Source organism: Corvus moneduloides, chromosome 8 (genome assembly GCF_009650955.1).
Source record: "Corvus moneduloides isolate bCorMon1 chromosome 8, bCorMon1.pri, whole genome shotgun sequence".
Classification (NCBI taxonomy): domain Eukaryota; kingdom Metazoa; phylum Chordata; class Aves; order Passeriformes; family Corvidae; genus Corvus; species Corvus moneduloides.
Genome location: NC_045483.1, coordinates 10,160,150 through 10,188,086, shown reverse-complemented (window position 1 = coordinate 10,188,086; position 27,937 = coordinate 10,160,150). Strand labels below are relative to the sequence as shown.

The window sequence follows — 27,937 nt, the reverse complement described above, 5'->3', positions numbered from 1 at the left end:
CATCTAGAAGAGTTGGGAGTAGAAGTAATTTCTGTGTGTCTGTAAGGTGCACTTGGCCATATGCTCACGCTGCAGTGCAAGGCCACGCAGGGCTCAGGGCAGGGTTTGTTGACGGCCTCCTTCAAAGTGTACAGTGGAGAGTGTGGGCAGTACATTTTCAGGTGAAACCCTTGCTTTATGCTTACCTTAAGGCTTGCAGCTTCTGTTACAGATGGGGAGAAGGGTTTGTGTGCCCCAAAACTGGCCATTTTTTTCCTGAGTGTTTCAGTTGTTTGGTAAGATGCTCTCTTTCCCAGTGTACCTAGTTTTGGTTTTGTTGCTGAGGTGGCCTTTGGACAAAACACTGCAGTTGAGAAGTACATCAGTACATTGCTGTTTTCTTATGCACTGTGCCACCCCTTATCTGCCTGGTACATGGCTTGTCACCAGGCTTGTCACCAGGATTTATGTGACTTTGAAAAACTGCATTGCCTTGGGGTTGGGGTGTTTTTAATATTTCTATTATTGTTCTTACTATTGTTAGGTCATAGATCTCATCATTTGTGGTTTGTTTTTCCTTTGCCCTTGACTTGAGAATTCAGTTGAGTGCATGTTCATCTCTAACTTTTGCAGACAGACCTGACATGGTTAAGATGAGGCTGAAAATGTTGCCCATAGAACTTTTTTGTTCCTTTAAATTCCTATTTATAGTATGTTGTCAGGTCTTTTTATTGCCGGTCTTAAATTTTCATTTCTTTGTTTATTTTAAATGGTAGCTCTTTACATTTAAAAATCTAAATAGATGAATGATTTTTTCAATTAATTTTCATGGCACATTTTATTAGCATTTGGAATACAAATACTCCTACATGCCAGGGAGCCATCGGTAGAAATTGACTGGAAACAGTCAGATGAGCAAGTCTCCTCTTCCAACTGGGAGCAAACGCAGGAAAATAATCATGAGAAGAGACCAGATTTAAAATCCAAAAGCGGGGCTTGTTGTGAGTGATTTCACAGCTCAGGTGGAGAATATTAGCTTTTAGCTGTGTATTTGTGAGTCAGATTTCCTTCTGAAGCACGTGTCGGTGGTGCCCTGTGGAGTCGGGCTGAGCGGGTGTGAGTGTGTTTATTGCAGGCTGGCCGGGCGCCGCCGCAGCATCACTGCGTGGCCGGAGGGCTCGCGGCTGTTGCATAACGCGCTGCAGCACAGGCAGCGGGGGCTCAGCCCGCTCCTGCCGCCTCCAGCCCGCAGACAGGTGCTTGCAAAAACCTCTTCCCTCACTGGAGACAAGCGCTCAGTAGAGCAGGGAGCACATACCTCGCAGAAAGGGCTGGGCTGGGGGTCAGAGACAAGAGTAAGGAAAAAACGTCTCGTCGTGTGATGGCTGTTGGAGATAAGCAGCCTCTGACCTGTGAATTGCTTTTAGAAGGAAACCGTATTTTCCCTGCCCTGGGGTTTTTGCATGTGTTTCTCATTACTTTTTTCTCAAAATCTTTCTCATACAGTGAATTATTGATGTGGGGTCACATGCATTTCTCCAGGAATTGCTTTCTTTAACCAGTGATCCCTCCTGAATTTTTTAGGCAATCTGTTAGGCTCTGAAATCCAAACAAAGTTGGTGGTTTCCAATTTCAGGGTTAAATTAGATTCAACTTTGAAAAGGCTTAGAGGGAAGAGGAGACATATGATAATGTCCTTCTCCATGTTAGGATTTTCCTTCTTCTGGTTCTTTTGGTGCTTCTTTTGTTTTGGTTCTATTTTTTTTTAAATCTCCCAGAGATCAAGTGTCTGATTTAGCCTCAGTGGAACTTGAGCATATTCCTAATGTTGAGCACATGCTTAAATCCACTGTTGAATTCAAGCCCTATAGACCTGGAGGCATAGTACAAAAATATCTGGGAAATGCTTTTCTCTTCCCTCAGATGCTCCCTTCTTTCAACATACAAAATTAAGAATTCAGCGTTTTGAACTGCCGCTGGAGGCGAGTTGGTCATTTCCTGCTGGGAGGGAGGCTTGATCTTTTAAAGATGGGAAGAGAGTGTGTGTGTGTGTGTGTGTCTGTGCATGTGTGTGTTTTGCAGATGTTCAGGCCTTGATTCAGCAAAGTATCTCAGCAGTGTCTGACGAGGGGATAGTGCTGAGTCTGGTAAACCTGCTGCTCCAGAGCTGAATGTGTGCGTGTGTTTGCCTGACTCCTCAGCAGAGAAAGTTTCTTTTCTCAGTTTCCATTGCTTCTGCCCATGGTGGAAGTTGGCAAGAACCCCACACAAATCCCAAACCACTTCTACCAAAGAAGCCGCTGTCTCTCTGGCAATGTTAACATTCAGGGATGGCTCATGTCTGCAGCCATTTCTGCAGCATTGACCAGAGGAGGATGGAGCAGGTGGTGGGGGTCACCTGCTTGTCAGGGGGTGCTCAGGGGCTTGGCTGAGCCCACCAGGGCCCAGGAGGGGAAACTGCCAGTGGCCTTACAGCCCTGGGCTTGCCTTTGCAGGGACCCCCTCGGGCATTTGGAGGTGGGTAGGTTTCGAGCCCCTGTGTAGCCACTTTGTGACCAGCAGAGACAAGGCTTGGAGCTGCCAGCACAGGTCCCTCATCTCTCTGGGGACTTTCCAGGCAGGGAGGAAGCTGGTGGCTTTGTGCCCAGCTTGCTGTGGTGCAGAGTGTTGTGCTAGGTTGATTCCTACCCAGACTCCTCAAAAATATACTCAGAGGTGTGGGGGAAGGAAACAGGGACTTTTTTTTGTACCCACGCCTTTTTCTGCAGTGCAGTTTTGATTCAGGCAAAAGAGAGCCCAGTTCCTGCAGTGGGATTTGCATGTGTGTTGTACACTGAGACAGCTGAAGCTATGAGCAAAAAGCACGCATAAATAAAGGCTTCCTCCCTGTGCTTTATATGATCAGAGTGGGTGATGTCATTGGGAGCTGGAGAGGAGAGCAGGCTGTGAAATTACAGCCCTCTGCAGCCAGGCAGAGCCGAGTGCAAGGGGGGGCTGCGCAGAGCAAGAGCCAGGCTCCCCTCTGATAGAGGCTCAGGACAGAGGACCTTGGAGGGGAGCTGGGGGTAGAAGTAGATAATCCAAATACAGTCAGATAATCCAAGTACAGTCAGAAGCTCTTGCACAGGCACAAAGGGAAAGCAGTGGGCAGCAGCGGGTCTGCCATTTCAAGGGCCTGCACTCCCTTCCTCCACATGCAGCCATCTACAGCTTGTTGTGGATCAGCTGGCAGGGCTATGGGGCTGCTGGGCTTTTTCATCTTCTTCTGCTTCAGTCCCCTGGCCCATTGCAGCTCCTGGCAGAGAAGAGAGGGCATCCTTGCCCTGCTTGCCTTCCACATCCCAGAGGAACCTGCTTCTAGTCTCGTGGCACCAGGGGAGACACAGGGGAGGAAGCAGAAGCAGCAGAGGGGCTCTGTCCTAGCCAGAGTGGCCAGGTGAAACAAGATAAAAGGTGATACTCAGCTCTTTGGGACAGGGCTTGTGTTTGGCTCTGGGTTTCTGAAACCTCTCAGGTGTTTTGCTCTTTTTTTGGCCATCCCGATGCCCCCAACATGGGAATCTCAAACAGGAGTTTTCCCTCTCATCAAGCTGAGCAGGAAGAGGGGAGCAGGCTGATCCCTTGGGAAGGTAGAGAGCCCCCTTCTTTCAAGTCCTTCACAGATTTCTTCTTCAGCACATCAAACACCTAAGCATCCTGCTTAGGATGCTGCTGTGAGAGCCTGATTTTCTCCCACTTAGGCAGGAGGAGGGGCTCCAGCTTCTCCCATCTCTCCTGCATCTAGTATGCAAAAGCTTTGGCCTCTGCTGAAACTGGAATTCTCCTTCTGTCATCCTCTGTCTTCCTCAGGATCAAGGCAGCGAGAGGCAGCAGCCCTTTGCACCAAGCCCGCCTTGTTTCTCTGTTATATAACAATATGGGCTTTTAGACTTGTTTTTCCAGATATTGGCAGATGCGTCAAATATTGGCATAATCCAGTGGTTTACATGGAAAGCCGTCTGGCTCTGTCTGGAGGCTGCACAATGCTGGTATTTTCATTGAATACAAGAGCCTGCAGCATTGTCAAAGCCACATTGCAACAGAGTCCAGGTAAACAAGGAGAAAAGACACTCACGTCATGGCCTGACCTGTGGAATTACAGCTGCCCAGGGGCAGCTCCAGGACTTGATAAGAAAGATTAATGGCTTTGAAATTGCTTTCTCTCTGAAATGGTCTTTTAGCTAAGTCTTCTGTGATGCTTTTCAAAGAATCACAAAATCATTTAGGTTGGAAAAGACTTTCAAGACCAACGAGTTCAACCTTTGACCGATCACCACTTTGTCAGCTAGACCATAGCCCTCCATGCCACATCCAGTCCTGTGAGCAATGACTCCATCTCCTCCCAGGGTTCTGGAGTTCTATTTCTGATACACCCATCAATGTGTCACACCTGCAGTGTGTGCTCTGTGGTTTAAGAACCCATCATGGTCCACTGGGGCTGTTGGAAGTTAAGAGAGGTCAAGGACTGTGATCGAGTTAGATTTTAAAAATTAAAAGGTAAGGAAGGTATTGAATGCTGCAGAGGGGAAACAGCTGGGGAAGTTGTTCAGTTTGAATCTCTCTGAAGGAAAGCAACATGCTCACATGCCAGGACAGTTTGCGGGCTTGGTTGCTCCTTCGTATCCCAGTGTGGCTCAGCTTGGAGTGCAAAGTAGGGGAAAATCCAGCGACAGCACCGAAGTGATGGCTTTGGTCAAACCTCTTCCAAACCTGCCTTGGCTCAGCCAACACAACCTGCCCCTGCAGTGTGCTTGCAGCTCGAGCCCTGCTATGTGCCATTGTGAGCTTATCAGCTCATACTGCACTCGTGTCCAGGGCAGGTGGCCCCTCCTGATGCCTGGTGTGCTGGCACAGGCCATCACCCCCGCTGCAGGCCACGGTCTTTGGCCAGTGGCCAGGAGAGCCACAGGCAGGAGTGGCTTCTCTGAGAATGGTCTGCATGAGCCTGGGACAAGCAGTAACCTTCACTCTACTGTGGCCCAGGGGCACAACAGGAAGGTTTTCAAGTGTCCAGGGATTTATTACATGACTGGACCTTTGCCTGTAGCTTTCAGATGCTTAACAGGGTTGATCTTGTTCAGTCTGTACATAACCCAGCTTTTGACGTGGCAGATCAGTGCCACCCTTTTAATCGCTGTCTCAGCAATCCAGCCAGTGCTTGCTCCTGTCCGAAGCTGATCACTGGTTCCAGGAACTGCAGTTCCTGATGCAACACCCTCCCAGTTCCTGGTAAAACACAGTGCTGAGAATCAGCCCAAAGCTCAGGCTGCAGGTGTATTGTCCATTTCTCTCTGCATTCAGGAGTGGACTGTGGTACCTTTGCCACTGGTTAGATGTTGATAGCCCAAACTTTTTTCCTGTTACACATATAATTCTGTTTTCACAGTGGACTGGGAGCTGCCTCTAGGTCTTTGGTACCTGCCCATGGCAGATGCTATGCAGCAGTCTGCTGTTAGGTGGAGCCCCCAGATCTGAGCTCTGCTCAAGCTGTGTTTTTAACTTGGGCTGATCCGTAGGTGAAGTGCGTGGCTGGAGACTGTACTTGTGCTGTGAGGAGACACGTGCTGCTCTGTGCTGCAGCTTGATGGCTGTGCTCTGACAGCTCTGACTCGGTGACTTGCCAGTGTGGCCATTCAGGAAGTCTGTGGCATATCCAAAAATGGGTTTCAAACCCCAGGATGTCTTTGGCCACAAGATCCTGCTCCTCTTCATTTCTGTGCAAGAAGTCAGTGTCCAGTCTCCCAAGGGATGACATGAACTGTAGTGCCAGTGTGAACCAGCAGTACTTTTTCATTGTTTGCCCTATGGGTCATCGTGGGACACAGGGCAAACACCTGTAGTGGGTACACACTCCTGACCAAGCTTTGTGTTGGAAATTGGCTTCCAGGTAGAAAAAAATCCCCACATGTCAGCCATATGGGTTTAATGACAGTGGGGTTTGCCCTAGAGCAAGCTGAGAAGTAAAAGATGAGATTGATGTGATTACTGTTCTTTCAGTTTGATTTTTGGATTATGATTTCCCTTTCCCCACCCCTCTATTTGTTCATGTTTAATGGAAAACATGTTTTCTTCAAGGCCCTTGCTGGTCATATGCAGCCCTGTGACTGTTATTGAGACAGAATGATGGACCCTTCGTAAAGAGATTTATGGGAGAAACTGTGAGGAGCTCACAGCTACAGCACGGCCAGTGAACACTCCCCTGTGCTGACAGTTCATCAGCAAAACCCCTGACCCTTCCACCCTTAATCATCCTTGCTTGTCACTGACATAATTGCCTGATTACAGACTCCTCTCCCCCACCCCTTTCAAACTGGGCGCAATAGTGCATTTGAAAAACAGATGAAAATGAACTGTCCATGCTCTTTTTTTTCTTTCTTTTTTTTTTTTTTTTTCCCCTGCATTGAGGTAGATCAGGCTAAGATTCAGTTTCTTTGTGCATGAGCTGGGGCTGGGATAGGCTTTCAGGACTCTTTTGCACTGGCATTTCTTGCATGTGAATGGTAAAGCTGATGTCATTGTGTTATTGATTGGGATGACAACTTTGGACATAAATCATTAATGTCTGGGAAAGAGAGAGGGAGGGGATAAAGGCAACCCACACTCGATAGTTTTCCATAAATCTGCTGTTCCTCTCTACATACATGATCCAGAGGAGGAGACAGTGGGAACAGTTTTCCTCTGCAACCTGAGGATGATATGCTTTGCCGCTGCTGCCTAAACCATCTACCCCAGAACATGTTGTCATATTCTGCAGAAAGTGGTTCATATCACCAGCAATGCTGTTGTGCTGGAGCCTGTCTTTGTAGATGTAAGCCAAGGTCAGAAGTCTGCCCGGGGGAAGGTCTTGGGTTCTCTCATTCCCACAGACCTTGCACCTCTAGCAGCATTTCAGATCTGGGCCTAGAAAGGAGTAAGAGTGCAGTTCTTGGGAACTACCATCCCTCTCGCTCCTTTAATTGCCAGCAGGGATTGTTATAGTGTTTTGAACTGACCATTTTTCTCATTGATGATCTTAATTTCACACAAAAAGAAGGTGTTCAGGTCAGTTCATAGCAAATGTCCCTGAGCCAGCAATGAACAAGCGTGCAGGGGGTAGCAGTAATTCAAAACTGCTTTCACAAAAGTTCTTCTCAGCAAAACAGGCAGCAAATAGCTCAGAGAGTGGAAACCCATGAGATGCTTGTACCATTTTCCTGTGTGCCTTTGCCCCGCCACAAAGTTCATCCAGATGAGTCAGATTATCAGTTCAGACAGCAACAAAATAAACAGTGTCTGTCAGAGGTTAGCAATAATGCGAGTATTGGTGAACAGCTGATATTTGAAGTGTAAATAGTTTAGTGGCAGTCTCTACTGGTACCTGAGGGGAATCTTGTGGTGCGTGGAAACAGGGAAACCTGAAAACTGCCTTGTAGGGGGGCAGTAGTGAAAGAAATGACATTCCCTTGCAGAAAGCATGGCTCTGATCCTGCTGTTCTCCCCTTGCAGCCGAGCTCACCTCCGCCTGTGTCTAGAACGCTTAAAAGTTCTGATACCACTCGGACCAGACTGCACCCGGCACACCACGCTTGGGCTGCTTAACAAAGCCAAAGCACATATCAAGGTAAGAGCTGCTTTTCCCTGCTGCTTTCTGCGTGGGCTCTTAGAAGTGCAGTGCAATTGCTCATCCTTGCTGCCTAGGGCTAGCTCTGTTGAAGGAAAGGTGACACTGTTAATAAATAAATAAATAAATAGAGAGAGCAAGCAAGCCTTGCCCCCTTGGTTAACCATTTATCATTGCTACAAGCCACGTTGTTGGAAGAGTCCATAATGCACTCCTTAAGTACAAAAATGATGATTGAAGAGCAAGGATTTTGTTCTCTACTGTGATCGTTTGTTGACAGCTGCATCTCTTTAAAGAAAAACATACCTATTGTTGAATGACTGCATTTTGATGGGAAATGCAGCTTTTTTTCTGGTGTGCTAGTGAGTTTCCACTGCCGAAGCATTAGCACAAACCACAAGAGTGTGAGATAGGTTTGGCTTGCTGGAGTTCCATGTGTGAACCTTCCAGGTAGCCCAGAGCTCTTCTAGCTGCACTTTTGGCGAAGTGAGAAGTGAAAAGAAAATGCAGCATTGTCAGTATCTGGGAGAGGCCAAAATACTTTGTTGCAGATCGGGATATAGAGAGGGAAGATGGGTGATGAAGGAGGAAAAGTGCTGCCAAAGGGACAGAGTTAGCCTGAAATGACTCGTCCTTATGCAATGTGCTTGTCGTAGTAAACAAAGAACAGTGCCCTGGTAGATTTCCCAGCTGTGATCAAAGAAATCTGTAGTAGGTTATGTAAATCACTCATTGAATAGAAAACTGTTTCTGAGAAATCCTTCTAAACCATGCAGTAAGGAGCACAGAACTCCCAGGGCACGTTTTTATGTTGGAGCAGCTCATAACAAACCCTGGAGTGGTTTGGTTCGGGGGATTGAGGCCCCTGCGTGGGCAGAGGTGGTAATGCAGGTGTCCGATCCTGGATGGAATGACCCACAAACTGCTGCAATTCACAGCGTTTCCCCTGGAGAGGCTCAGTCCTCAGAGACTCTTTGTACTAATGGGTATGATTTATCAGAATCTGAGAAGTGGAAATATGTGGGGAGATGGCATTGTGCTTGGAGACTGCAAGGCAGCTTGGTTCAGGGCACTGGCAGCTTGAATCCTTCTGGGACTGGGAAGGTCTAAGCAAAGCAGGTGGGAGGGCAGTGGAGGTGGGAGGGAAGGAGAAAAGGATGAAACTAATTATTGAGTTATATTTGATCATGTCAGAAACTTGAAGAGGCTGAGAGGAGAAGCCAACACCAGCTTGAGAACCTGGAACGAGAACAAAGATTCCTAAAGAGAAGACTGGAACAACTACAGGGTCCTCAGGAGATAGAGCGAATACGAATGGACAGCATTGGATCTACCATTTCCTCGGATCACTCGGACTCGGAGCGAGGTGGGTGTTGCTGAACCAGCATGGAGTTGCCAGGACTCTGAAGTGAGAACATGACATTCATCCATTTCTTATCTCTCAGTTTCTCCTTCTCATGGCCTTTTGATGTTTAGGTTGCTGATTCACCTCACACACAAGCACATACACACACATACATATGGAGAGTTTAGTATTTTGCATGAGTTCTAAGTCTGGAAGAATTGTTGTTGCTGTCAACTTGAGCTGATTTCTGTGGCATTGAAAGTGATGGTAAAGCTGAGATACCCATTGTGCTTTTTGATCTACTGAATCTCTTAGCAACACAAAAAGAAAAATGTAAGAAGATACTAATGGGACTGGAATGGATCCTTCACATACCTACCCCCCTACTCCCCCTACCTTTTTGCCCCCAAACTTCCCATTAGAGTTCCTCTCCTAAGTCAAAACCAGCTAGAGATATCTGAATGGCTAACTGAATTAAGATAACTTCCTTTTTAAAAATATCCCTGCAGTGGAGAGAACATTAGGCACAATAGATGGTTTGATATTTACTGACAGACCAGAAGATGCTGCATAGTTTGGGTGTGAGTCTGTAGTTTAAAGCAAAAATCCTTTGGAAAATTCCTGAACAATATGGGAACCAAGATACCTGGTTAATTAGATCTTTGCTTTTTAAGTCTTTCTTAAAAACAAGATGTCTGTTCCAAAATCCACTGACTATGTGTGAGAGTAACCCAGATTCCCATGGTAATGCATTGTAATTATATGTGGTCCTAGCTTTAGCAATATAGTGTCAAGCAAGTAGCATGTATTGGGGTAACTTCATGCTCCATTTTCTTTCTTGCACTCAATTTTATCTGTTTCTTCTTTTTTTCTAACACTGGGGTATTAGAGGTCCAAAGACAGAGGTAGTGGGACAAGCGCAGTGTGTGGGGTGGCTCACCTATGCTGATGGTGTGGCTGGCATGTAGAGGAATCAAACCCCTTTGCCAAATCCCTGCAAAAAACTCCAAGCTGGTATCTGTTCTTTTTATAAATCCTGACCACAGCCCATCCCGTTCAGGGGGAACACTGAAAGTCTTCCTGCCAGATGGCTGCCTCATTTCCTGTGTTGGGGGAGTCCCAGGAGCTCACTGGCATGAAGGGGGTAGTTGGGTGTGTGGTGCTAACCTGTGTACATTTCTCTCGTTTTCCTTTCTAGAAGAGATTGAAGTGGACGTTGAAAGCACAGAGTTCTCCCATGGAGAAGTGGACAATATCAGCACAACCAGCATCAGTGACATTGATGATCACAGCAGCTTGCAGAGTATTGGGAGTGACGAGGGTTACTCCAGCGCCAGTGTCAAGCTCTCATTTGCTTCCTAGAACCAAGTGAGACAACAGTGCAGGGTGAACGATTTCACTGGGGTGATCAAACTGGGTCCTAGATGCCAGTATCCTCTTTCAGAATTGACATATTGACAGCTAGGCCTGGAGAGACCTGTATATAAAGCTTTTTGGGGAAAAGGAAGCCTCCCCAGAAACCCATATTTGTTCATTTGGTCATGTTACCAATCCCAATTTCTGCTGGCAAGAAGTTAGACCAAGCACTAGTCCCTTTGAAGTCAATGAAATCCGTTTGTTTCTGTGGGACCTGGATCTAGACCTTAGTGATGAAACATTTTGTTTTGAATTTATTTGAAATTGTTTGAAAGAGGATACTAGAGACTCATCCCTCTCTTTCTGTCATGAGATCTGAGAAATGTCAAAATTTCTTACACTGCTTTCAGGTTGAACAACCTAATTTAGGCCCTTCTGAAGAGCTTTTGTGGTCCTAAAAGGACTGTATCCTACAATTTATCACAATCTAATGCTGTCATAATGTACTAGGAAATCTAAGAAGGCTTACGTAGCCTAGGAATAACAGTGACCATAATGATTAAGGTCTCATTCTGTGCCCAGAGGGAGAGGGGCAGTGAAGAGAGATGTTCAGGGGAGAACACCATTCAACTCAGCTTTCTGTTGGACATCATTTAAACAGTGAGTACCTCTGAAGCGTGGCTAAAGCGAGGTACACACCTGTAATCTACCAGCACAGGGTGGGCTGTCACGCCTGGGGCTGTGCCAGCGCCAGCAGGTCCCCGGTAGATGTGTGCCCCTCGCAGGCACACGGCCAGCTGAGGGCAGAACGAAACCAGCACTCGAGAGGTGACACACCAGACAGTCATGCCCAGATACTGAGCCACTATGACCTTTTTATTTGAAGCGATTTTTTGATAAACATTTGTAAATGTGTTGGGAGGGAAAACACCCCAAGTCTGTTGCGTCTTTTTAGAGCTTGTCCATATGAAACCTTAGATGTCTTTTATATGAATTTATGCCATGAAAAGATCTCTGTTTTGATGAAGCACTTGACCCAATGAAATGCAAAGATGCTTTTTTTGCCATGCACACAATGGATGAAGGCTGTGCTAGCTGGAAGAGGCCAGATTTGGTGGGGGTTTCTTCAGTTTTCTTTTTAGAATCATTCCCTTTGCTGACTTTTGAAGTTCCAGTCCAGTAGTTAACCTAGTTAAGCTCAGCACGTCTCTCATGTTAATGTAACGTTTTGACTGCACGTCCTGTTCCCAAGGGCCTTGCCATCTTATCTGTGCAGGTGCTGTTAAGAGCTGTTATAGCGAATGTTTTCTAATTTTCTCCAAGACAAGCATTCTAACCTGCACTTTGAGGGCTTTGCTTTTTTATTTTTGTCTTTTTAATGGCCAGGATTATTTTGTTTTCCAAGTTTTAAAAACCTTAATAGAGTCTTCACCTATGGCATTGTTTGGAACTTTGTATATCCTTAAGTAATTTAATTACCCCTCATTACTAAGAAAAAAAAGAGGAAAAAAATGCTTTATAAAATTCATAACTTATTGCTGATTTGAATGGGTTGTTAATTTCAGTCCTTTAGATTTTATTTTATTGTTTTAGATAGGGTTGGGTAAAAAGAGGTAAAATAAAGTAAAAAAATAAAGACAACCATATTTAGCAGTGCAGTGGAATTGTGTTTAAATGTTAGCATATGGTCCCCATTAAAGTAGCACTTTAACGCCATTAAACATTTCTGTATCTGAAATGAGTTGTGTTCTTCCATCTTGGTCATTCCTGTCACTTCAGCCAACTGTTGTTCTTCTTGTGCCCTTCGGTCCTGCGGTGACATCCTGAGCAAGTCTCACATAGACTTTTGCACTGTGATAAGTTGCCTGTGTTTAAATACTCTGATGTTTCCCCCACTCTCCAAAATGGGCCACTCCCTGTGAGAGGCACAACACACATGCTTGAGTAGAGAAATAATCTTTCCTTGGATGTAATGAATGATTTCTCTTCAGTTTGGGTTTTTTAAAATTAATTTGCTTACTAAGTTTGCATCTGGTTGCGGTTGTTAAATGTGTTTTCACTTGTGTGCATATAATCCAATGGCTCAGTCCATCTGTTGTTCTTTCTGGGAAGTTACCTGGCAGGAGCAGGAGTCTGCCACACAGTGAATTAGGTTCTAGGTTAACAAATGGAGCCCAAGGGCTTTGAAAGAAGAAATGCTGCTTGGATTTATATTTGGGACCATATAATCTCTGGATGATACAAGGCTTGGAACAGTCTGTAGAGTGGTGAAAAGTAGGAAACTTCAGCTCTAGCAGGGCCTTATTTATTTATTCATTATTATTCTCTTTGGAAGTGTTGACCACTGGCAGTGCTGGTGCTGAGCAGTTGGATACCAGTGGGATTTATTTATTTATGAGCCCTTTTCCATAGCTGTCCCAGCACCTCCTCTTTCCTGTTATTCCTGTTATTCCTGTTTGTGTTAAATGCCCACTTGGGAAAGCAATACCACAGCCGAGAAACACTGAAGTTCAAAGGATAGAGAATGGCTGTGCTCTCCTAGTTGGTATAAAACAGTGACATGTCTATGGTTGGAATAAATGTGTTTGAAATGTTTGTTTGTAATGCTCTGGGACAGTTTGGTATCTCCTGCCTTTTCTAGTGTTGTGGTCTCAAAGGGATCCTGATCTCAAGTGCAAGTAAATGGGGAAAATATCACAGGAGATGAACTTCCATCACCCAGCCACCTGCCTGACCGCTCAGCCAGCAGCAGTGGTCCAGCCAGGAGGAGGTCCAGGAAGAAAACAAAACTAAGAGCCTTTCTAATAACTCCAAAGACCTGGGGTTGATTGCTCTGGTGCTGGTGGGTTCTTTGTAGCAGATCCTAGCAGATTTCAGCTAGAGTTTTGATAGTTTCTTATGTGATGGAAACATTTCTCTGGCCTTTCAAAGTTGTGTTGCCCTACTATATTTCTGCCTTGTGGCCTCTGCTTTTTCTCACCTCACACAACTGTCATCCTCCTCACATCTCCCTTCACTGGTCTGGTCTCTTGCATTGCAGTGTTCAAGATGACCAATTTTTAGAGAAGTTGCTGTAATTTTACAAGAATAGGGTGACTTTTCCTGTAAAAGCAGAATTGGATGCACGTTCCTGAGGCAGCCTTCCCATGCAATAAGCACACAGGCACACGCACGCGCAGCTGCCTCATAAGCTCATTCTGTCAAGTCCTCCCTCTGTAAATTAGATCCCCGGTGGGTCTCTTTGCTACAGACAAACCCATTAAAAAGACCATCCAGCATTTCCCTTCTTTTGACACAAGTGTATTATGGAATGTCATCTCGTGTCTGCAGACAAGGTGGAGATGACTATCTGGCTGCATTTGTCACGGTTATCCTGTGGCGAGTTGTCACTTGAAGGTCATTTTAATGTCCGTTCCATTAGTGGCGTGTCAGTGACAAAGGTGGTCTCAGATCTGTCTGTCTCAAGAAATCTGTAGGTCAATAGAAAGGGGGTTAACTAGACAGACTTATCATTTTCTGGGGTTTGCAATTGTGTTTTCCTTTTGTCCGTTTGTTTGCTTTTTTGCTACCATCTGTTTGTGGTCTGTGAGCTCCAGCCTCCTGCTTTTCTGCTTTATTTTCTTGTACTCACTGTTCCCTGTGTGTTGTGTTGCCCTTTTGGAATGGATGAAACATTTGGCTTCAGTGGAAGTGAGATCCATTGGGTGCACTAACTGGAGGTAATTGTTCTGTTTCCTCCCCACACAGGATCATAAGCTTTTCTTGTGGCATATTTTCTGACACCGAACATGGATCAGTGGAAAGAGAAATCAGGGTCACTTCCTGGAAGAGAATGGTAAAAGACAGGACTTCGTTCTGGGGTTGGGGAGGTGATAATAATGAAAAACTATATAAAAGCAGAATAAAGTCCTATTTTTTTTCCTGGAGCTTTCTCCCATGGACAGATTGTCCAGTGAGTGAGAAATTCCGTGACTTGATAGTGACTGAAACTCCTCTGCATCAGCAATACAATCTCTGAATTGTCCTGTGGACCGTTGGGGAAGAGAGGAGTGTGTCCTTCTCCCCTCTGTTCCCCAGTCTGCACAAAATACCTAGAAAACACTGATGTGCTGTCACATTTTCTTGAAATGTGCCAACAGATCTGACTGATGTTTGGGAGGATGAACACAGGAGAGTGGTGTCTGCACAATGTTTTCCTTTTACTGTGAGGCAGGTTGTTTAATTGGGAATAATACGCCAGCACTGGCCTCTGCTTCTCTGCTCATTTCCTCCTGCAGAGGACTGATCCCTGGAGTTGTTAGCCAGAGGCAGGAACAGGGAGGCTGTGGGTACTGGTCTTGTGGCTGTGGTACTAAGTATCTATTATAGGGGGGTTCTGTTTGGGGTGCTGCCAGTCAGTGATCCTTCTCTTGGGCCTGGCCCAGGAATATTTTCCGTAACCCCACTCTTCACATAACTGTTGCAAGACAGTGGTTGTTTCCCAAGACCTCTCCCACAGCAGAACCCCTTGCTGTGTAGACCAGTTAATAAATCTGGATAATAAATTGTAAAAACCCCCAAACCAATTAAAACACCATCAGCCACATTTCAGGTCAACTCAGAATTTGTAATACAAGGAACTCCTGTGTTTTGGCAATTACCAGCATTGCTGATTTATTTTTATTACATTAATTTCTCAAGCCACTTTACTAAGGCCATCTACCAAAGCCAGATTACAATGAACTGGCCCCATCCTGCAGGTGAGGCAAGAGCATAAAAAAACCTGATGTGCTCTAAGGAATGGCTGTGTGGCCAGCACAGCAGTTTTGGTGGGGCTTTTTTGTTGATCTAAGTCGTTCTCAAGATGTTTTCTCTTCATAGATCAGACTACCTCAGGCACAGTGGTCTCATTGTTTCACTTATTCCAAGTAAGGTGTTTCAGGAAAAAGCCTATCAAAATTTTCAGCACTTCTTTGCAGTGCCCAACAGAAGAGTTACAGCAAAGTTCATGAGGCAACCTCCATCACAAGAGAGGTGACAGTAAATTACTCAGTGGAAAGCTACAAGTTATACTAAATTTTTTGAAAGGTTTGGCTAAAACAACTTGGGCTGGATTGTCCCTTGCAGGGGAGGCTCACACACTCACTGTGTTCTGACAACTCACTCTTTTGCTCTCCAGGACTGGTGAACAGATAAATAGCCCTGGGATGGTCTATTGATTGTATTTATTACATTAAAGGTAAGCAGATGTAGTGCCTGGCAGGTATGGATTGAGCCTTCTTTTCCAAAGACTATTTTCTATTAAAAGAACAGGTGGAGTTCAGAATAGGCTTCTTGAAAACCCCAGTTCTGCCTGCTTGAGCATGTTTCAGTTCTAGCTTCAAGAAGCTCCTTTTGGACAAGTGAAAGGGACACTGTATCACAGCCACCTGTGAAAGACAACAGGTGACCTTCCTCAGCACTGAGCTGTCAGTGTGGCATGACTGTCACCTATTTAATGTCACTGCTGGGATGTGTCTCTGTAGCTGCAGTACAAAGTCCCTTTCTAAAAAGCAGATTATTTGACTCTTGAGATGTTTTCTATGCAAAAGAAAATTTAACCCCCCTGCTACCAGTGAAGATGAAGAATTAAGCAACACAACACCTACTTCATCTTGCAGTGAGTATGTGGTACTTCAGAGCCACTTTTGAGTATTGCATTCTGTCCAGCAGATTCTGCTGTACTCACCCCTGTCCTGATGATTTACTGTCATCCTCCCCTGCCCCATGAATAATTCCACTTCACCAAATATATCCAGCAGATTTTAAACACTTTATTTAATAAAAGTTAAACATACAAAACTGAAATTAACACACTTTGTATTCATAAAAATCACCTTCTCCCATTATAGGGAGAACCTTTTTCTATGTATGGATTCTAAACTACCGCTTGTAGAGTTTAGCTTGAGTTGTGACTCAGGTAACTGATGGACATTTCCACCAATCAGTGCATCAACAATTGCTGACGTGACCTGATCTAGTTAACAAATTACAAAATGAGCTACATTAACATAATATACAGGGAAATAATGGTCAGGGTTAATGGACAAGACACACATTTTATTTAATGGGGGAAATAGCTGATGTACTCTTGTCCATTAACTCAGCCCTAGATTTTACAAAAATAATATCTACATTGTATACAGGGCTACCCATTAACTTCTTTCAACACATTACGGGTTCAGAGGTGGCATCACTACCGTAAGTGCGAGACAAGTAACAAAGGAAAGCAAATCACAGAGAGAGTACAAAAAAGCAAGAGCTTTTACACGTGGATTCCTGAAGAAAACTGAAGGGGCTCAGCAGCACTGTAATACAGCTGAAGGTACAATGGACACTAGGGCCAGTCAGTTATGTAAGGACAGAAACTCCCAACTAACCTTTACTCACTCACAACTAACTAGGCGGGATTTAGGCATTTGTATCTGCTGTGCCGTGCTTCTCCTTGTCTGGATGGGGGCCCAGGCACAGGCTGTCACTGCTGCCTTCCAGGTCTGTGACTGTACCAACACACCTACGAGATCTATGAGGGAGGAGAGGACAGCTCCTTTCCACAGCACAACCAGTTACACTCCAGCTCTGATCCCTGGGGATGGGTGGGGACTCTTAAGTACAGTTCCTTGTCCTATGGTTTTCTGGTTACATTTCATTAACTTCCTATTATAATTTTATGAGAATTTATAAAACAAACAAACAAAGAAAAACGACCAACAAGAAACAGCATCTCCTCTGCTTAAATTCAAGCGCAAGAAATTTGGACTGAAATTAAGTCAAATTTATTGTTTCTAGAACCTAAGTGATCATTAGTAATAAAGATCCTATCAGCCCTGTTCTGCCCTCATTTACAGCTGTACAAATCGATCTGCAGTGGATTTGTAAAGGAGTTATTTAAACTTCCTTAGCAATTCCATGTGACATAGAAGCTCTCTCCCAGAGCTGCAGCAGCTCTGTAATGCTGAGCGTGTCACAGACAGCACCATGACTACAGAAACCAGAGAGGCTCTTAAGGTGCCATTTTTGTACCACCATTTTTCTTAAAGGAAAAACAAAAACAAACCTTCACTACTGGTAAGAATGAAAGATTCAAAGCTGCAGACAAATACTGCTTTGAAAGTAACAGGCAACAGCATTTCATGAATGTTTACCTGCTACAAAAAGTTTAATGGTTGGGGGGGTGGTTCAAATCAATACCTGGAGATTTAAGGCTCATATCAGCTGAAGCCAAAGTGATGGTGACAAAATGGACTACTCACTATGTGCCAACAAATAATTTACTTTTAGAAAAATATAATGATAAAAAGATAAGTGTAAAGCCCTGCAGAGATGAAGTTCCACCTTTTTCACCTGTTACTGAGGCATCAAATGCCTGACATTATATTTAGAGGTATCTTGATACTGTGTCATAGGTTTGTCTGCAATTCCACATGTTCCAACGCCAACCTTGCCAGTTACGCTCTCAGGGGAAGCAAAAATACTCCTCTTCACCTGGAAATAAAACAGGAAACACTGTTTCTGAATAATTCCTAGCTGGATTTTACAAAAAAAACCAAGCAATCTACCATCTCAAGTGCTTCAACATTCTCAGCTTCTGCCCTACAGACAGGCATACTGTCTGAAGGCCAGCTCAGCTGTGATGTGTTGTCAGAGTAAAGCAATAGGGCTGGGAACTTCCTGGCACCTCAGTACTGGATGTGATCATGCTACTGAGGATCTCAGGTCAGGCCCATAATGAATAAAATTCACCTCCCATAAGGTGATCTCTAATAATTGCTCATCATAAGGAAGACTGAAGTTTTATCACTATGTCTGGCAGCTCTTGGTCAAGCCAAGACAGAAATGGAGTAAGACTTAATGTCCTCACTACCTTTTTTTGCCCTACACTTGCTGTTCCAGGGCATGTCCTCAGCACTGTGTCTGCTAAGTCATAAACACAGCAAGAAGCCAGGCTTGGAGGTTTGGAGGGGCCCTCAGGTTCTTGGCTCCAACAAACACCAGCTGGCAACTGATACAAGCCCAGCTCTCCCAGCCAAGTGCAAGCTCAGCCTCTTTGGAGCAGCACTCCTCCAAACAACCCACTAAAAACCAGGCATTTAAAGTGTACAAAATACAAAACTGCACACTTCAGAATCCCAAAGACACCCAAATCCCCATGTTACTTTCCTTTAAAAATCACCTCCTCCTTTCTCCCAAGGTACTGCACAGAAGTCTATGCCCTGTTGCTGCTCACATACTGACAAAAGCAAAACAAACCTGGCCTTTTTTGTTTTTAGAATAGGCTCTGTTGTTAAACTGCTGCCACTTGACTTTCTGGTCCTCTCGTTCCTGTTCAAGTTCTTTAATTCTCTGAGCTTTTTTCAAAGCTTTCTTCTTTTTATACTCTCGTTGCTGGGCTATCATCTCTTTTCTGGAGAAAAGGAAAAACAAAAAACAAACCCCACATTTTATGTTTGTGCCTTTTCCTTCAACAAACTAAAACCTGTCTGTAAAACAGACATGCACATTAGTTTTCCAGAAGTAAATGACAGAAATAAAGCTTATAAATATTCCGCATTTCTAGGAGGAGGGAAAAAAAATCCAAACCGAATTTTCCCATTAATAAGCATTACCTTACTTTTTTATGTATTTGGCATAACAACAACCACCAGCACACCTGAGAAGCCTGTGCCCAACACAGCAACCCATGGGACTGGGTGCAGTTCATTTCTGAAAGTGAGAAGGGACCTATCAGCACTTCTACATTTCAGAAGCATCTTGGGTTTGGAAATGTGAAAAGCCCATTGGAGTGAAAAGCCCAAGCTTTTCTGGAAGTCTGCAGACTCTGATGGTACCAAGTATTGGACAGGGATGGAAGGAAAAGGACAAAGATTACTACAGAGAAGATAAGGAAGTTGAAGGAGTCAATCTATGCCACAATGCAGCGCCCTCAAAACAACCTTTTAGAGGAGGGATCACTGGCTGTAACAAACTCTGAAATCATACCATCTTTTTTTATTCTAAAGTAAAAACAAAAAGTTTTCAGCCCTTACAAATACCTTCCTGTGTTAGACACAGCAGCATACCAAGTAAATGTAAATTTAAAACAAAAACAAACCAAAAAACCACCTATTTTATTAACCAATTTTTACAGCTGAGGCAAAAAAAGAAAAAACAACCAACCCAAAGCCAGCCCACAAAGCAGCATTCAGACTTCTGTCTATTACTTACTTGGACATGGGTTTGTTGCCACTGTCCTCTTTTGCTTTCCTTCCCTCTTCCACAGGTTTGAGGTTGAATAGAGGTGTGACTTCAGCATTGCCATATCCAGCAAATGTAACCGCAGCTGTTCCATTCTCCTCATCTATTTCTTCAATCTCAGCTTCGTAACACCTGTAAAGATATCATGGCTGTAAGCATGTGAGTAAAGCTTTAATACTCAGCCCTTCAACACCTACATCAGCCAGCTAATGCCACTAAGTGAAAAATTTGCAGGTACCAGCCTTCATTTTCAGGGGCAATACACAAATCAAACCAAGAGATTATTGTCTTAAGGTCAAAGGGACACAGGTACAAAGACTGGAATCTGCTGTATTTGACCTTTAGCTTCAACAAGCAATGCCCTCAGAGCTATCACAACTAAAGATTAATGCTGGGGCCGATCTAATCAGCTATCCTGATTTAGTTTTAGTTCTGGCAGGTCACAGGATAGAAAAGAAAATACTGCATTCACAGAACAGTTCTCATGGAATTCATTGAGGAGTTTTAGAAAAATGTCAGCTCAGAAGTGCAAAGCTTTGGTTCCATTTTTCTCCATAGGACAAAGAATTAAGGAAAACTGAAGCTTTCAAAACATTCCCTCTTCAACGCTTAAAAGTTTTCTTATTGATTTAAAACAGCAATTTTGAAATTTTCACAGAAATCAGTCCATTTCATATTTATGTGTATGAAATGTTTTGGTCAAACTGACCTCAAAATGGGAAAAAGAAAAAAATACAAGTGACATTTCCAAAAATATTTAAAACAATTGTGTCTAAATTCAGGACAAAAGGGTACATCTAGAGCAAACAGAAGAAAAAATGAAGTGTTTCATAGACAATATTCCAATTAACATTAGTTAAATTAATTTCTTCTGTGTTTTCAGTGGGCCAACACCTTGAGCTGAGTTAGGTGAAAACAAATGAAAACCCAAAAGTCTGGCTAGCTCTTTATGAAACACTGCTCACTTAAGAAATGCTGCAACAGAAGCAGGATTTTCTAAAAAAAGCAGAACAATTAAGTCCAGTAAGATGCACTTCAGTGAACACTCTGGCACACACTTCCCCAAGCTCTGATCCTGTAACCAAGGGATCAGACCAAAAAGAATGACCCAATGGTGACCTAAGACTGAGAGTCAATTTTTAAGTTCTAACACAAAAGCATTTTACTCATTAATAAACAGAAGAACTGTTCATTTTTAGGTTAGCTTTCTACTTAAGATATCAACAGCTATACCAAAATCTTTATGTGGTTACTACATTGTTAAGAGAAGCACATTCATTGAACAATGGAGCTTCTCTCTAAGTGTAACAATTGGGATATTGGTCGTGCATAAACAGTTATTTTTTTAAAGCTGCAATAGTTACGCATTTGCAGTATGAAAAATAACTTCAGAATGTTTATTTCAAAGTTTATGGAGTCAGAATGATCTGCTTGGGTTCCCAGAACTACACAGGCTAATATATAGGAGACCAAACTGAAAATGTTGATTAATTCCATAGTTAAATTACAGTTAGTTATTTTATAGCCAAACCCTGCATTTTCAGTAAAAAATTTAAAATTAATTTCCAATTAGAGGCCCAAACTGAGATACGGCAAGAATTTTTCTACATAGCAATCAGTGACACATTGCATGAATGCAATGACAAATTATGAATTACACATCCCAAAAGATCCTGGCAGACCAATTCTTTCAATTTGCCATTTATTACATCAACAAATGGTAACTTACGGAAGTAAATTACTTTTATAAGGTTAGTGACAAAAAGGGCATTTTTATAAAATAACCCTCTATCTCTTTGCTACCTAAAATACTAACCTTTAATAAACAGTATAAGAATACTTAATACCACATTTATTTCCTAGTTTCTTTTTGCTTTTAGTCACCCTAGGTCAATTCAAACTGAATGAAAGTCTCTTACCATTGAACTATTTCATGTAACTGTTAGAGAAGTTTTCTACACTTACTGTCCATCCTCACTCCATATGGCCATACACCTGTCCCCAACCTTCCATGAGTGACTGGGCAGGGCGGACGCAGAACTGTCAGAACTTGCAAGAGTTTCCGAAGGTTGTGTTGAAAGGAGATCTTTGGTTAACTCTATGACTTCCTATAAAAGAGAAAAAACCCACGAAGAATAATTTTTCACATTCCTCTTACCAAGCATATTTTTACCCCAAGCTTACAGGTTTTGGTTTGGTTTTTTTTTAAGTTACTGTATTAAATTCATAGCTGATGTGCAAATTACACTTGCTTTGGTTTTTTAATAATTTAACTAATTAATTGCAATTGTAGAAAAAACTGTATATGGTCCTCACTGTACTGCTGTAAAGCTGCCCATGCCCTCCTCAAACTTTCAAAAAGTAGTCTATTATTTTTTATAGCATTTCTCTCATTGGCTGAACTGTAGCATCCAAAGCCAGGGTGGCAGAGCACCCTCCAAGCTGTGAAGCCTTCTCATTTTCTTAGAAAGCATCCAGGTGCACACTAAAGAACTGGGTTCCTTAAGTCATTTTGATAGAAGTGCTTTTTTCTAAGTTCCCTGACCTTGAGATTTCAGGTCAGGCCTTCCCTTGCTAATCCAAGATGACAAAGTATCAAAATTTCCCAGTTCCCTTACACATTATTCATTTGCAGGCAGGAGCATGCGAAAGCCTCTCCCAATTTCCTGTAAATATTACATTGAAGACTAAGCAATCAAGACCTCTCTTTTTCACTGGTTTTAAAAGCCAAAGGAGACAGCACTAAAGGGCCATGTAAACTTTCGGTACAATGCAAAGAAACTTTGCAGGCCCTAAGGAAGAAAAATTCTTCAGTTCTTTGAGTACCTCAGCATGAACCATTGTCACTCTCCTAACAAACAGTAAACATTTAAATCAGGTGAGGGTTACACATAAACTGTGTTCAACTGAGCCTCGGTGGAGCCTGAACTTTCCTCCCCATTTACATCTTACTTCAGCTAGGGGCATACAAAGACTCAGGAAGACGCAGTAAAGGAGCTGTTCATCATCCCTTAAGAACCTAAAGGATTGTAAGCACTTCCCAAATAAGTTAGTACAATATAAACTTACATGCACTTTTATCTGATAAACTATACAACTAGCATCAATGGCCTAACAGTTTGTTTCTGTTGCAGCACATTAATGTCTCAATTTCCAACAGCTAATAAAAATTTTGCTCTTTGCTTTGGAGGAGCTGCTGGTTAATAAGGACTCCAGTGAGCACAATCAGTAGCAACTGTGAGCACAGGAACACACAGTTACTTCTACTATTTAGCTCACCATTTTCTTAATACCACAGCTGAAGCACAACAGAGTTTGATTATCAAGTTCCCTAATTTGAGAACAATACAGCATTAGCCTAATTTTCCCTCCCAGGTGCAAAATCCCAAACTATTCCTCAACATACAAGTAGCTGAATTCTGCAAATCCAAGAGGCATCATGGTTTGAGACAAGTATTCCTCTCAGCAGGTCACATACATCACATTAGGCACAAGCCACTCCTGAAGACAAGTGTTTCAGGTATTGCAGCTACCAGTAACACCGAACTGTTGACTAATTCTTGTCACACTCAGAGATAGCTTATTGTAGAACTTTGATGTGACAAGTCTACCAAGAATTCTCTGATTTTAATAAAGCCTCTTACACACCAGGCTATTAAAATACCAAACTTTTGGTAAAAATCTTCATCTGATATCCACATTCCAGCATGGAATGGATATCAGCTCACAAGATGGAGACATTAATTTTATTGCAAGCCACGAGACAGTTCTCAAGCCTTTAAGAGATCATTCCAAGAAAATTTCTGAGCAGGACTTGGACTACCACAGCAGCTCAGTACAGCCAGACAGGTTGAACAACGTGGCTCGGTGCCACATCCCCGTGATATGGAGGTGTGACCCACAGGGAACACTACTTAAGAGTTTGCCAAGATTTTTCCTGACCAACTGGTCTTTACAAAGCCAGAAAGAGCTCTACACTCCAGAGCACAACACCCACAGATCTCATCTCCAATTACAGAAGATGACAGCTGCCATCAATCCTACTAGATAGAAAAGGTAAGTTTGGTTCTTGGGTGCACAGACATTGTCCTAGAAATGCTTTGCTGAACCAAAAAGGGAAAAGCTAAGTACTTTTAACAATTTCCTCTAATATTTAATCTTCTTACTCAAGAATAATCTAAGCATACAAGATGCATCAGTATTTATAACAGGAAAAAGATGTTTCAATTACACAGTAAGCATCTTTTTGAACAGACAAAAAGCTGTTTAGTTGGGACACTGACGCATCGAACCCATTCTTACAGTTCTTTGCTTAGTTGGCATATATCAAGTCTGCAAAACATTACGTCATTTTCAAGGTGGAACATATGGATAGCAAACCTTTTGGGGACGAAAGTGTAAAGATCTTCCCCATTCTGTGCAGAAAGCTTTTATTAAAAAGTTTGCAAGTTGTCCTTTCACATCAATGATCTCTGCATATCAAAGCCGAGGTCGTGTTGGTATCGGAAATATCATCCCATATGGGTTTTGCTGTGCATTTTAAAAATATAAAAATATACACATGCTTTTAACAGTGTACAACAGAGCACATTCAGATGATCTATAAAGTGCCTTGTGGGCACAAAGCCTTTGCAGTTTAAAAGGAATTCTAAAGATCACTGTTTGGAGGTACTACTTGTGTTTTGGCTTTGAAGCCCCAATTTATTACTGTTATTTCCATACAGAGCAGTGGTCACTGAACCTTGCACTGGGTAGTTTTATATATTTTTACACCTGATGGCTGAAGCAATCCACAACAGAAATGAAGTAGCATCTTGCACTCTCATGACAGATTTTAACAGCACTGCTGGGATTTTTCTATATGCCAATGTGTCTTTATATGCACAAGAATCTAAAAGACCACCCATATATTTAAAATTAGGCTGGTGGCCTTCCTGTCACTAAACAGCATCCCAAGGACCAGAAATGGGGTTTAGCTGTTAAGAACACACTATGCTCTTGAAATGAAAAGCACAACTCTTTTCCTTTCTTATATAGGAATAATCAAGACTCAGATGCACAAGGAATACAGAACTACACTCCAAAGCTTTTAACATTGCAAATGTGTTTAATGAGTAAACAGGTTCTGGATCAAGTTATTTGAGAACTCAATAAGAACATCATGTTAAGCCAAACCATCAGGCTTCAGCATTAGTAAAAGCAACAAAAAGTAATGACTTTGAGAAATGCTTCAGGGAAAAAAAACTAAAAACCAACACATAGTAAAGACAGCACTGGCATATCTTTCGCCTCTCCGGCAAAAGTTTATCGTAGAAGAGTTTGCTGTATAAATTAGTACATCTTTTTTACTCATCCAAAAAAATAGATTAAAAATAGGCCATATTTTGGATTTTTCCAAATTAAGCCTACCATGACTATATCAAGCTATGTGAAATGAAAGTAACCAACCCACCAAGTGTCTATTTTTATTGCAGGACAAATATTCAAGAAAGATAAAACACTTGTAAAAGACCCTGAGATTTCACCTACCCTCAAGTTCTCACCTGTAAGTCCTTCTTCAGTTTCAGTAAATCCTCATTGTCTGCATTGCCAGATAAGGCAGCCTCGACTTGCTGGAGCTGAGCTTTGTAGCTGGCCAACTGCTTAGCAAGGTCTTCTGACATCTGCAAGGAACACAAACACATACAAACCCCACATCAAAACAACAGCCTTGCTGCTTTTTAATCAGGCCTTGTGGTCCAAGTGAGGTGAAATGACAACAAAAAAAGCTGTTACTAAGGTAGTAGAGACACAGCTCATTAAGTTTCAATAATGAGCATTTGTTCAGTAATTTAACTATAAATACCTGCTCATTTAATTTTTGTACAGTTCCGGCTGCTCTCAAGAGACTTCTGAAGAACAGAAAGCTTAAACACGTGCCTGTGTACGGGGTACACGCATAGCTTACAGCGTGTGAGCAGCGGGGCCTTGAGCAACCCTCGCAACTTCCCGGCTCTTTAAGAAAAATGAATGCCCGTCCCCAGCAAACCCCTACGCACTGCGGTGCGTGCCCTCCAGCTCCCGCACGCTGCGAGCCTCATCACCAAAATCCTCTGCGGCACCTGGGAACCGGCCGCTCCCGGGGCTCCCCGTGGGCTGGGGACGGGCGGAGCAGCGCGGGAGAAGAGACGGGCCTGGGCAAGGCGTGGGCCTTGGAAGGGCCCGCGCCGGCGGGCAGGCCCAGGTCCGGGCCGGGCCCAGCCCGGGCCCAGGGTCGCTGAGAGAGGGAAGGGGCTCAGCCCGCGGGGCCGACAGTGCCCATCGGGCGGTCTCACCTCGGCGGTGCGGGCCGTGCCCGGGCCGGGGGCTCCGCTCCGGGTCCCGTCAGGCCGCGGCCGCTGCGCTCCGGCTCCTTCCGCCGCCGCAGCCGGGGGTGGGCGGGGCGGGGGCGGGGCCTCGGCCGGCGCGCGCCGGCGCTCGCGAGAGCGGTCACGTGTGCTACCGGCCCGCGAGCGCGTGACGCGGCCCGTGGGTCACGTGGCAATGCAGCCCCGCCCACAGCCCCGCCAGGGGGCGGAGCCGCGGCCAAGGGGGCGGGGCGGAGCTGGGGACCGGGATCGGGACCGGGATCGGGATCGGGATCGGGATCGGGACCGGGACCGGGATCGGGATCGGAATCGGGATCGGGACCGGGAGCGGGATCGGGATCGGGACCGGGATCGGGATCGGGATCGGGATCGGGATCGGAGTACGGGACGTACGACTCCCTGGTCCCAGGGCCAGCCCCATGTGGGACAGGGGCGGCCGTAGCAGCAGCAGCAGCTCCTCATCAGGCAGGCGGCCCCGCTGCGGCTCCGCAGGACGGGAACAGAGCTGGCCCGTGGCTCCAGCCCTGGCAGGACTGACGGCAGCAGCACCACTGAACCAGTTCGGTTGGAAAAGACCTCGGAGATCATCGAGTCCAAGTTCGGAGCCAACACCACCATGTCAACTCAATTATGGCACTAGGTGTCATGACCAGCCTTTCCCTGAAGACCTCCAGGGACAGTGGCTCCACCACTTTCCTGGGCAGTCCATTCCAATGTCTAATCACCCTTTCTGTGAAGAAATTCCTCCTGATGTCCAACCTAAACCTCCCCTGGTTTAGGGGAGGCTGTGTCCTCTCATCATGCTCCTGATGGCATCAACACCTCTCTGGGGCAAAGCTCGGCTCTGTGCTCAAGGCCAGGCTGGACAGGGCTCTGAGCCGGCTGTTCTGGTGGGAGGTGGCCCTTCCCACAGCAGGCCTTGGGATGAGATGAATTTTAAAGTTCCTTCCCATCCAAACCGTTCTGTGATTCTTAGTTCACAGAGGAACGATGGCAGATTTCTCCTGTCTGACCGCACACTGCTGTAGGGGACCGGGGGTCCCTGAGGCTGCCTTGTCCTAGGGGGTTCAGTCACTCACATCTTTGTTCCTGACAGTATCAAACACAGCAACACCTTCTGGCTACTTACATGGTCATCAGAACCATGTAAAACTTACCACCAAACAATTTAGAAGAGAGTAAATTTCAGTATTCATCCTGCAACAGGAGAGGAAACTGAGGGGAAGAGCTCAGTGGCTTCTTCAAGCCTGTTGCAGGAAGAAATATGTTTCTGGTGGAAAGCCAGTGATTAATTTGGCTGTGAGCCTGTGAGCCAGGCAAATTAAGCAGATGCCCAAAAATTTTCTTCATATTAGCAGGAGTCTCCTGCAAACATCCTGTCCCTCATGGTCACAGGCACATGTTGCTGCACAGGAAGCTGACTTCGCTCATTGGATTTGTTTATATATTATAAGGAAAATATATCTACTGTGTTCTATGACACCTGGTTTATATCCTCAGAGGATATCCTGACCCGGAATGAAACACATTTCTGTATCTTGGTGTATGCTTTGATAATTAAAATGCAGAAATTACTGGACACTGTTCAGAGAGGATTGATGAGACCAAGCGTAACAATGAAAATACCAATTGCATCTTTTTAGTATTTTCATTATTATGCAACAATAAACTAGAAATAGTTAAGAAAACAGTTTCTGATAAGTCTTTGTAGATGGATCAGCAACTGTTGAAATATATACACATTTTTCAATACAGAGCAATCCTAATGACTTTGTGAGCATACCAATCAGTTAGAATGGGCATTAGTACAATCAATTTCAACTTGACATTTCAGGACAAGAAATCTATGCTGTATCTGTAGGATTGAAGTGACAGAGAGGGACTGAGAAGGCATCCACTGTCCAGCTATCTCCAAAGGCAGCAACAGCAAAAAGAACACTTCTATGGTTGCATCAGCAGGACCAAGCATAAAGAGGCATTTTATTTCTATAAAAGGTTTGGTGAGAGTTAATATTGAAA

The 27,937-nt window shown here is 44.1% G+C and overlaps 2 protein-coding genes across 3 annotated transcripts in view; one reads left to right on the top strand and one right to left on the bottom strand.

Annotated features, from left to right (window-relative positions):
• Positions 1-12,914, top strand: part of MXI1 (MAX interactor 1, dimerization protein) — a 63,292-nt gene extending 50,378 nt beyond the window's left edge. For both annotated transcript variants that reach the window (XM_032115767.1, XM_032115768.1), the window contains exons 4-6: positions 7,504-7,618; positions 8,813-8,984; positions 10,162-12,914. In XM_032115767.1, the coding sequence (XP_031971658.1) occupies positions 7,504-7,618; positions 8,813-8,984; positions 10,162-10,325 (451 nt within the window). In that variant the 3' untranslated portion in view covers positions 10,326-12,914. The remainder of the gene's footprint in view (positions 1-7,503; positions 7,619-8,812; positions 8,985-10,161) is intronic.
• A 3,177-nt stretch (positions 12,915-16,091) lies between these two features.
• On the bottom strand, positions 16,092-25,990 carry SMNDC1 (survival motor neuron domain containing 1). The gene is made up of 6 exons (XM_032115769.1): positions 25,886-25,990; positions 25,115-25,234; positions 21,537-21,679; positions 19,542-19,703; positions 18,588-18,741; positions 16,092-17,822 (listed from the first exon to the last, which is right to left on the bottom strand). Exons 2-6 carry the CDS (start codon positions 25,232-25,234, stop codon positions 17,685-17,687), a joined length of 717 nt encoding a protein of 238 aa, XP_031971660.1. The 5' UTR covers positions 25,886-25,990; the 3' UTR covers positions 16,092-17,684.
• Between the last annotated feature and the right edge of the window lie 1,947 nt (positions 25,991-27,937).

Excerpts from the sequence above, each read along its gene's own strand:
- SMNDC1 (XM_032115769.1), bottom strand. The coding sequence starts at position 25,234 with ATGTCAGAAGACCTTGCTAAGCAGTTGGCCAGCTACAAAGCTCAGCTC. Across the intron at positions 18,742-19,541 it reads GGCAACAAACCCATGTCCAA|AAAAGAGATGATAGCCCAGC; the intron begins GTAAGTAATAGA and ends CCTTTTCTCCAG. Across the intron at positions 17,823-18,587 it reads CTAAAAACAAAAAAGGCCAG|GTGAAGAGGAGTATTTTTGC; the intron begins GTTTGTTTTGCT and ends TTTTATTTCCAG.